Source organism: Crocuta crocuta, unplaced genomic scaffold (assembly GCF_008692635.1).
Source record: "Crocuta crocuta isolate KB4526 unplaced genomic scaffold, BGI_CrCroc_1.0 scaffold290, whole genome shotgun sequence".
NCBI lineage: Eukaryota > Metazoa > Chordata > Mammalia > Carnivora > Hyaenidae > Crocuta > Crocuta crocuta.
The window spans coordinates 5,219,451-5,230,132 of record NW_027527429.1 but is presented as its reverse complement, the minus strand read 5'-3'; the positions used below and the strand labels follow the sequence as shown (position 1 = coordinate 5,230,132).

The 10,682-nt window shown below is 55.4% G+C and overlaps 1 protein-coding gene across 2 annotated transcripts in view; it reads left to right on the top strand.

Moving 5' to 3' along the window:
- Positions 1 to 7,416, top strand: part of SH3BP4 (SH3 domain binding protein 4) — a 51,396-nt gene extending 43,980 nt beyond the window's left edge. For both annotated transcript variants that reach the window (XM_077757606.1, XM_077757609.1), the window contains exons 4-5: positions 4,514 to 4,702; positions 5,481 to 7,416. In XM_077757606.1, coding sequence (XP_077613732.1) covers positions 4,514 to 4,702; positions 5,481 to 5,705 — 414 coding nt within the window. In that variant the 3' untranslated portion in view covers positions 5,706 to 7,416. The remainder of the gene's footprint in view (positions 1 to 4,513; positions 4,703 to 5,480) is intronic.
- The last annotated feature ends 3,266 nt before the right edge of the window (positions 7,417 to 10,682 follow it).

Here is a 10,682-nt window from a genome sequence, read left to right as displayed (position 1 = left end):
TGTGTGTGTGTGTGTGTGTGTGTGTGTGTGTGTGTGTGTGTGTGTGTGTGTGTGTGTGTGTGTGTGTGTCCCCACGTGCACACACATGCACGAAAATTGAGGAGGAAGCTATAGGGAAAGTGCTGCAGCCAGAGTCTCCTATCGTGAAGCCTTCCACTGCCCAGACTTGGTGGCACCCAAAACGTGCCCTGAAAAAATGCATAAACTGCCTCTTGCTGGTGGTGTGGCAGCTTTGTGACAGTTGACGCCGGTGCCGGCCCGATCAAAGCTGTGTCACCGGAGCTGAAGTTAAGTAAACGAAGGCGCCTCCTTCCCTGTGCTCCCCGCGCGATGGAGCCCCGTCCTCGCCCAGCGCCCCGGGGGACAGAGGCATGACTCTGTTACCTGGAAAACGAGGCCACCTCCAGAGCCAGGCAGCTGAGCACACAGACACGCGCTTGCTTTGTGTGAGCGGAAGCTGAGGGGGGACACCGAGGGACCGACCGCCCAGCTCTGAATAGACCATTTTCTGAAATATATATAAATAGCTGAAATGAAGCGTAATCCAGACCCGCGTTTTATCTGGTCTCATTCCTGATACCGAGTAGCAAGTGTGTGCAGAACCACGGAGGCCATTCGTGGGCCTGAGCGCTGGGAATCCCGGCCCTGCCTCCACCTCTGTCACCCCGAGCGGCGGGGCCCTGGACAGGCCACCGGGCGCCTCCGAGTGTCTAGTGTCTGCATCGGGGCAGAGGACAGGCCGGCAGATCTGGCTGGACGCTCACGCAGTGTGGGGGCCTCTCCATCACTCTCTCAGCTTCATCTGCAAAATGGGGTGAGCTCGGCACCTGCTTTGGGGGCTCTGAGGGGCGAATGAGCCCCTGCCCGGCTCGCGGTAAGTACGCAGTAGTAGCAGCTTATGTGAAACAAAACAAACCAGAAAAGGACCAGGGGATCCTCAGGCTGACTTCTGGCTGACCTCAGTTACAGCCACCTGCCAGCCTGGGGACCCAGAGACCAGACTGGTCCCTCACCCCTGTTTTCATTGGCAGAGCTTGGGGCACCAGGAGGGCTCAGTCAGGTGACCGTCCAAATCTTGGTTTTGGTTGAGATCATGATCTCGCGGTTCCTGAGTTCCAGCCCTGCGTCACTGCAGAGCCTGCTTATGATTCTCTCTCTCCTTCTCTCTCTGCCCCTCCCCACTCACACGCTCTGTCTCTCTCTCTCTCTCTCTCTTTCAAAATAAATAAAGAAACTTAAGAAAATTGCAGAGCTTGGGGCGCCTGGGTGGCTTAGTCGGTTAAGCGTCCGACTTTCGCTTAGGTCATGATCTCACGGTTCGTGGGTTCGAGCCCCGCGTCGGGCTCTGTGCTGACTGCCAGCTCAGAGCCTGGAGCCTGTTTCAGTCTGTGACTCCCTCTCTCTCTGACCCTCCCCTGCTCACGCTGTCTCTCTCTCTCTCTCCTAGAAATAAATTTAAAAAATTAAAAAAAAAAAAAAGAAAATTGCAGAGCTTGACCTGGGGTGGCCAGCTAATGCACTCAGGAAATTGCCCAAAAAGTCTCCAATCTCCATATTGTTAAGCTCCCCCAACATGAACGTGAAATGTAAACAAGGGTATTCGGTCGGTCTAGATTAGCTGTGCCCTTTATTTGTATTTATTTGTTTATTTATTTACTATGTATTTTGGAGAGAAAAACAGCATGTGATTGGGGGAGGGGGAGAGAGAGACGGAGGGAGACACAGAATCTGAAGCAGGCTCCAGGCTCCAAGCACAGAGCCCCATGTGGGGCTCGAACTCACAGACCGCGAGATCGTGACCTGAGCCGAAGTCAGATGCTCAAACGCCTGAGCCACCCAGGCGCCTCTAGCCGTGCCCTTTAAATTTAGCGACCCGGCAGACGGCAGCTGCCCGCACCCACGGCCACCCGCCATCCTCACAAAATACTGGGCACAGCTCTCCAACAAGCTGCATGTTCGGCCCAGTCGGGAAAGGGCTGCTTCCTTGGTTGTTTTTAACGTGCTCTTCCGCATCTCGAGGTGACCGCAGCAGGTGCACAGACAGGGCGCAGAGGGACAGAATGGGCACCAGGCGACTCTGTAATCCCAGGCTCACCTGAGGAACCGTCTCCGGGCGCACCTGAGGCCCGCTTTCCCCACTAGCAGGGTGTAGTCCGAGACCAACCTGCTGGTTTGCGCCCATGTGACTGTTTCTTTAAGACCCCAGCCCCAGGTCACACCGAATACACTGGCCTGTGGATTCAGCCCATTTCCTAGCTGGGGAAGCAGGTCCCGGGGTGGCCCACCTGCTGGTTCGGGGCCCTGCTCCGTCGCCTTGCCTCCTTCCTGCCCAGGGTGGAGGCCATTCCTTTCCCTCCGGAGTGAGTCCCTCCAGAGCTGGGGGCTCCTGTCCTGAAGACACGAGAAAGTTCTTGCAGCTTTGGCAAGGGAGCGGTCGTGTCGATTCCAGAAAGTGTTCCGATGGTGCCTCCCCAGGGTCAGCCTCGGGCCTCTCCGATTGCCTCCTCCTCCACACGAGGCCTTCACTTTGCCCCCTGAACCCGAGCGCCCAGATGTCAGCGTGAGCCTGGGGCCCCCGGCCGAGCCCTCTGCCCGCAGCACGTCCAGCAGCCCAACTCTAGGTCCGGTCCCCTAGGCCCCGGGCACGTGGTCGTCTTCCCCCAGCGTCTCCGGGGTGCAGAAATAGGGCCGACAGCCCTCAGCCGCCCTCTCGCCGGCGGTCAGCATCCTGGGGCCCCCCAGACAAAGTGCCGCAAACTGGGTGGCCCAGAACGACGGAAGCTTGTGCTCCCCGGTGTGGAGGCGTGCGCGGGCTNAACGTGAAATGTAAACAAGGGTATTCGGTCAGTCTAGATTAGCTGTGCCCTTTATTTGTATTTATTTGTTTATTTATTTACTATGTATTTTGGAGAGAAAAACAGCATGTGATTGGGGGAGGGGGAGAGAGAGACGGAGGGAGACACAGAATCTGAAGCAGGCTCCAGGCTCCAAGCACAGAGCCCCATGTGGGGCTCGAACTCACAGACCGCGAGATCGTGACCTGAGCCGAAGTCAGATGCTCAAACGCCTGAGCCACCCAGGCGCCTCTAGCCGTGCCCTTTAAATTTAGCGACCCGGCAGACGGCAGCTGCCCGCACCCACGGCCACCCGCCATCCTCACAAAATACTGGGCACAGCTCTCCAACAAGCTGCATGTTCGGCCCAGTCGGGAAAGGGCTGCTTCCTTGGTTGTTTTTAACGTGCTCTTCCGCATCTCGAGGTGACCGCAGCAGGTGCACAGACAGGGCGCAGAGGGACAGAATGGGCACCAGGCGACTCTGTAATCCCAGGCTCACCTGAGGAACCGTCTCCGGGCGCACCTGAGGCCCGCTTTCCCCACTAGCAGGGTGTAGTCCGAGACCAACCTGCTGGTTTGCGCCCATGTGACTGTTTCTTTAAGACCCCAGCCCCAGGTCACACCGAATACACTGGCCTGTGGATTCAGCCCATTTCCTAGCTGGGGAAGCAGGTCCCGGGGTGGCCCACCTGCTGGTTCGGGGCCCTGCTCCGTCGCCTTGCCTCCTTCCTGCCCAGGGTGGAGACCATTCCTTTCCCTCCGGACTGAGTCCCTCCAGAGCTGGGGGCTCCTGTCCTGAAGACACACGAGAAAGTTCTTGCAGCTTTGGCAAGGGAGCGGTCGTGTCGATTCCAGAAAGTGTTCCGATGGTGCCTCCCCAGGGTCAGCCTCGGGCCTCTCCGATTGCCTCCTCCTCCACACGAGGCCTTCACTTTGCCCCCTGAACCCGAGCGCCCAGATGTCAGCGTGAGCCTGGGGCCCCCGGCCGAGCCCTCTGCCCGCAGCACGTCCAGCAGCCCAACTCTAGGTCCGGTCCCCTAGGCCCCGGGCACGTGGTCGTCTTCCCCCAGCGTCTCCGGGGTGCAGAAATAGGGCCGACAGCCCTCAGCCGCCCTCTCGCCGGCGGTCAGCATCCTGGGGCCCCCCAGACAAAGTGCCGCAAACTGGGTGGCCCAGAACGACGGAAGCTTGTGCTCCCCGGTGTGGAGGCGTGCGCGGGCTGGGTCCTGCTGGCGCTCTGAGGGAGGCTGTGGCTCCCGGTTGCTCCGACAGTAACCCTCGGGTCCCCCCGCCTGTGGCTGCCTCAGCCCTGTCTCTGCCTCCGCCCTTACAGCAGGGACGCCTTCTGTCCGTCTCCTCCTCGCAGGGACAGAGGGGCTGCCCGAGCCTGCGGTGACCTGGTTGTCACTCATCACATCTGCCAAGACGCTGCTTCTAAACGCAGTCATTCTGAGATCCAGGCGGACGTGGATTTGGTGGCACAACACTGGCAAAGCCAGTCCACGCCGCAAGCCATTGCTTTCCTTCCGCCCCGTGCCCTCAGCCACGCCGGAGTCCAGGGGATGCTTTACAGGCCTAGAACGTTCGTGGCCAAGAGCGCATCGCGTCTGCGGGGAGCCCCGCCTGAATCAGAGCCTGCCCTCTGACCTGCCTTGTGCTCTGCCCCTCTGCCCTCAGGCCTTACTGAAAATGGACTGCCAGGGCCTGGTGGTCAGGCTCATCCAGGACTTTGTGCTCCTGACCACGGCGGTGGAGGTGGCCCAGCGCTGGCGGGAGCTGGCCGAGAAGCTCGCCAAGGTGTCCAAGCAGCAGATGGACGCGTACGAGTCTCCCCACCGGGACCGGAACGGGGTCGTGGACAGCGAGGTGAGCGGGGGCAGGGAGGCAGCCGGGGCACCGCCTCCCCCGCGTGTGTCCACAGGGAGGGAGGAGTTCCCAGGAGGAGGCGTGTGCCCGCCACATGGCCGGCTCTCGCTGAGGGCGCAGGTGTCCCTCCCCGGGACTGGAGGCTCTGATGGAGGCAGGGCCGCTGGGCCAGGAGGTGGGGGTCAGAAGTGCCCGCCCCTGCCAGGCCTGATCTTAAATCACCCTGTCGGGCGGAGATGGGTGAACGGAGCCCTTTGCAGCCACTGCGGTGGGTCTCCGCCCAGGGCCGTGCTGGGTCAGTACCTGGTGTGTTCCGTAACCTCCGCCACGATTGGTGGGGCTCCTTCTCAGAGGTCCTTTGTATCCTCACTTGTTTTCGGAGCTCGCGTAAGGCTTCCGGAAAGGTGGCCCAGGCCTGGGAGACCCAGGAAGGAGGAAGTGCCCGAGAATAAAGGCGTCCTTTATTAACGCACTGAGTTTCTAAAGAAATGGCCCACGTGGAAGGTGCCACAGGGATTGTTAGGGGAGAGGTCCTTCCTGTTGGCTCAGACACCGTTTGCCACACACCTGCTCGCGCAGGGGACGCGCTGTCCCCTCTGTGTGCCAGCCCCAGGCAGAGTCCGTTCCACCTGATTCTCTGGGCTCCTCGCTCTCAAAAGAGAAGCATAAATAATGAGCGAAGGAGCCGTAGGTAATAGGATCAAATAATAGGATCAAATCTCTTACCATCCCCTAATCTTTCCTTCCCCCTCCCTCCTCTTCTTTTGGACGACTCCAGGCCATGTGGAAACCCGCCTATGACTTTTTACTAACGTGGAGCCACCAGATCGGGGACAGCTACCGGGACGTCATCCAGGAGCTGCACATAGGCCTGGACAAGATGAAAAACCCCATCACCAAACGCTGGAAACACCTCACGGGGACTCTGATCCTGGTGAACTCTCTGGACATCTTGAGGGCAGCCGCCTTCAGTCCTGTGGACCATGACGACTATGTCATTTGAGCGCGCTCCCTCCCACCCGCTGCTGCTCTGGGGCAACACCCCCTCCCCGCCCCCGTCCGCGGGGGAGGCAAGAGGGGCCGGCTGCTCGGGCACATCCGGGGTCCCTCTCGGCTGGACCCACGCCCATGGACCAAGCACACACAATGTCCCACCGTCCCCCTCCATCGCGGGGGAAGGGGGTGCTGAAGGGAATTTCTACTACAGGTCGTCGCCAATCAAGATAGCTTTCTATTTCTTAGGCATAAATTTAAATTTAAAATCTTTTTTTTTTTTTTTTAAGTATGGGGGGAGGCCTATGAGAAAGGTGGTATCTAATTTTTTTAATGGACCATAAAGGTTTAAAAAAAAAACAAAAACACCTTCATAGGGGCGGATGCTGTTGAGGTTTTTATGTTCTATAAAGACCTTTTTAAATTATGTTCCAGATGTATATATGTATTTAAAGGTGGCTCCCAGCCTCACTTTGCATTTCAACCCTCAGCACGGGGATGCGCTTGCTCCGATGTTGGACCCTTTGCTCTGTTCTTGTAAAAAGGGTAAATCGAATAGGAAATGCGGTTTTCCAGGACGTGAGTGCAGCCCTCGCCCATCCGTTCTGGGAATGCCCTAGGTCCTTCCGTTCTCTTCTGTACTTTGCCCCATGTTACAGTAAACGACCAGCGACAGCGCTTGTGACCCTTCTGTGAGCCTCCGTGGGCAGAGGGAAACCCTTGAGATGAGAAGCAGTCGGGAGCTGGCGTTCTCTGTGGCACCAGGCGGCCGGTCATTCAAGAGAACGGTGCCGTGTGCAGTGCGGGGTCCTCGCAGCTCTCAGATGCCACTGTCCTGCGGGCATGGAGGAGAGGTGGCCACGAGGAGCCCCCGTGCACATGCGTGTGCAGAGGTGCCCGCTGCCACTGGCCTCCCTCCGCTCCGTTCCATGTGAAACTAACCCCTCTCCCTTCCTGGTTCACCCAAGTCTCCTAGGAAATAACAGCATAAGGGACACCTTTTTTTTTTTTTTTTTGGTACAGTGTAAAGATTATCTGAGCAGGATGTAGGTTTTCTAAAACTGAAAATGCGTCCCGCCTAAATCCAGGGACCTGGCGGATGGTGCACTGACAACCTTAACAGTTTTACATCAGCGCGGCCGAGGATGGCGAGCAGTGTCGGGGCCGTGGTCGCACGGTGGCTGCGGCAGCTCAGGGGGCAGGAGGGCGCAGGACCGAAGAACCAGAATTACCTGGCAAATCAGGAGACTCGATTCCGGGGAATGTGTCGGCACATGCACCGGGCAGTTGGGGGCTCCCAGGCCTCATTCTCTAAACCTGCTGTTTAGAAACACGTTCTGTTAATTACTAGTATAATCAGCGTGTGATCCTTATTGGGCTGAAACATTCTTCTATACCTGTTGACTCAGATACCGAAGACCACCTGGCTAGAAAACAAAAACAACACCTAGAAAAACACTACATTTTTTATGCTGCAAGAACCAGGACCCACAATTCCCCGACCATCACATGAAACAACCTTAAATTCTCCTTCTCCTTTCCACCCTCATTCTTCCCAGAGATCGTCTCTCACCTTCTCCCCAAAGAAGAAAGAAAACCAGTTGCACCTTAAACCATGGATATTCTTCCTCAGGGGCTTTACATAGTTTCCTATGCACCATGTCTTGTAGCACAAATTAAATACTACAAAAGTTGCAGTAAATTTTATTTGGATATTTTAACCTATTAAGTGTGCGTGTGTTTTTCTATACCCAACCAAACTTTAGATTTTTTTTTAATGATTATTCTTTTTTGAGAGAGGGAGAGAGAGAGCAGGGGAGGGGCAGAGAGAGAGGGGGCCTCAGAAGCAGGCTCCAGGCACTGAGCTGTCAGCACAGAGCCCCACGCAAGGCTCGAACCCACGGACCATGAGATCATGACCTGAGCTTCAAAGTCGGATGCTTAACTGACTGAGCCACCCAGGTGCGCCTACCCAACCAAACAATAAAACTGGTGTTTTATCTGTGCATAGAGTAATGGCTCCCTCCCTAAAGAGCCACCCCTGGATGATAGTGTGATGGTTGGCTTAGCAGATGACTTTTATATTTTTACTAAATATTCTCTAGGCCGGTCCAAGAAGTTCAGTTAAAATCTCCAGTTCTTTCTTGATGTGAATTTCAATGCTTGTAACAATAGTAATTTGCATATGAAGTTAGGGTGTTTGCAGGTGTCTTTGAGGACCAAGTATTCAGGAAAAGGATTTGGTTGAAAAACACTCTAAATTCCCAAGAAGACCATCTTATCCATAATAAATACCCGCTTTGGTCCCCACTTGACCACCACAGGGTCATGTCACATGGGGCACATGTCAAATCGCCTGTGGTCCCCGAGCCCCCACCCCTGTGTCAGCTGGTGCGGCAGCCCAGCTCAGCCCTGGTCTGGGACCTTCCCCACCAGGGGTCACCAGATCCCAGCGCCCTGTGCTCTCCCAGCCATTGCGAAGGTCATGACCACACTACGACCTTTGCCTTCTCTCCTGCTCTCTCGCTACTGACTACTCAGCGCCCTCCCCTCTGGTCCACCGGCCCGCTCTCCCCTCCTGCCCCCCGCCATACGGTCAGCTCTGGGCTCACCCTCAGCCTTGGCTGTGCCTCCCACATGCTGTCCCAGGCTGAGCTCCCTGACCACCCCTACACTCACAACTCCCTGCCTTGGAGCTGTCCCCCCCAAGGTAGAACGCCTCCCCTTTCTTCAAGGAGCCACACTGAGCTTCTTGAGGGCATCCAGTGTCTGAACTCGTCACAGGATCCCCAGAGCCTGGTGCCACAAATGTATGACGGGAGGGGACGGACCATACCTCTGCAGTAGAAGCGCATCCTGAACGCGGATCGCTTGGCTGCTGGAGGGGATAGAGTGGTGTTCGTGCCGGGTTTATGACCAGCGTGAACATATTGGCCAGCAGTGAGGGCATCAGACTCAGCCTAGTGTTAGGTGTTCAAGGGGGCGACATGGCAGGGGTGGAACTCACGTGTACCCCAAAAGCAATTAGTTTTCCTAATAGTTCAGTTCTGGGCACGAGGGCAACACTATCAGTTTGGCCCCACGATTTATGCTGTAATAAAATTCAGTATTATGTAAAATAGATTGAAATGGCATCATCTGAAACCTTCAAGTAACCTGAATTTAGGGGGAAATTGTGAGGCCAAATGCCCAGCCTTTGCCTCGCACCTGTGGTCTCTTCCTGGTGACCTTGGTTTCAAAGATGAGGAAGTTGGCTGGGGGCGGGGAGGGCACTGGAGGTGGGCGGCAAACAAGCCCAGCGGGCGCCGTGGCACATGAAAGCTCCGCCACCCCAGCTGTGCCCTCCTGCGCATCAGAAGCAGGGAGAAGCCCCACAGTTCACGGCCGTTGCCTGGGAAGCAGGTGCCCGGTTCCCATTGACGGCTGCGTTCCGGGAAGGGGGCTGGGGGCCGGCAAGTTGTTCTTCTGCCCGTCTCGGACCTCTGCTCCATGTGTGTGTGCAATAGTGAAACTTACTATTTTGTGTCCATTTCCCTAAAACCTTCAGTATTTAACATATTTGCACTTCGCCAAAATTCTTCTTTTTTAACAAATGTCAGCTCTATCGAGGTACACTTGAACATATAAGCAAAAGCCTTCAGGGGCGCTGGGGTGGCTTAGTCGGCTAAGCCTCTAACTCTTGATTTCAGCTCAGATCATGATCTCACAGTTCAAGAGATCAAGCCCTGTGATGGGCTCTGGAGGCTGCTTGGAATTCTCTCTCTGCCCCTTCCCCTTACCTTACCCCACTTCACCCTGTGCTCAAACTAAATAAATAAATAAATAAACATATATATATATATATATATATATATATTTTATGTCTTCCTCATTTTTTCTTTTTAAGTTTATTTATTTTGAGACAGAGAGAGGGAAAGAGAAAGAGTGAGTGTGCACGAGCAGGGGAGGGGCAGCGAGAGAGGGAGAGAGGATTCCAACCAGGCTCTGCACTGACAGCACAGAGCCCGACATGGGGCTCAATCCCACGAACCGTGAGATCATGACCTGAGCCAAAACCAACAGTCGGATGCTTAACCAGCTGAGCCACCCAGGCGTCCCAAGATGAGCCAAAGTAGTATTTTTTTTTTAATTTTTTTTTTCTGAGAGAGAGAGAGTGAGCATGGGAGGGTCAGAGAGAGGGAGATACGGAATCTGAAACAGGCTCCAGGCTCTGAGCTAGATGTCAGCACAGAGCCCGATGTGGGGCTCAAACCCACGAACCATGAGATCATGACCTGAGCCGAAGTCAGATGCTTAACCGACTGAGCCACCCAGGTGCACCCCAAAGTAGTATTTTTAAAGCTTTTTCTTCTCTGAACCAATATTCTACCTAATGGGGTAGAAGGGAGTCTTGAAGAAATGCACTGGCCGTGTCTGTGACTTTGTAAATATCCAAAGTCATATTTGTGAATTTTCCATGTGACTTGGTTTGCTTTTCAGAAGAATATCTGTATACTCATGTCCTATGTTTGTAGCACAACTTTCTTTATAATCTTCTCTTTGGGGGTCAGTGGAAGACCACGGAAACAGTGCGAGTGCAGCNCTCAGAGGGCGGGGGGGGGAGGGCAACGGGCTGCCCCCCTGCTATGTGTCGCCCGGAAGCCAGTCTTGGGCACAGAGAGTGTCAAGGGACAGGAGAGCCAGCCCCTAGCCCTCCAGGACTCTGTATTCCAGTAAGGAAGATCCAGACCTTTGAAACTGAAGGGAGATTGACACATTAATCGTCAGAAGAGACCAAGAAAGAATTTGAGAAACTGTGGTGCTTTTCTCCCAACTTATTGGTCATTAGGGCTTCTGATTTAACCCCTTCCATTTCTCTCCAGGGGCTCCTCCCTTAGCCCTGACCACCAACACCTCTCCCCCATACCTGCAACTCCAGGCTTGCCCCTCAAGTCCTCAGATAGAGACCCATGCCCCCATCTGCTTACCCCCCATCTTCCGCGGCCCC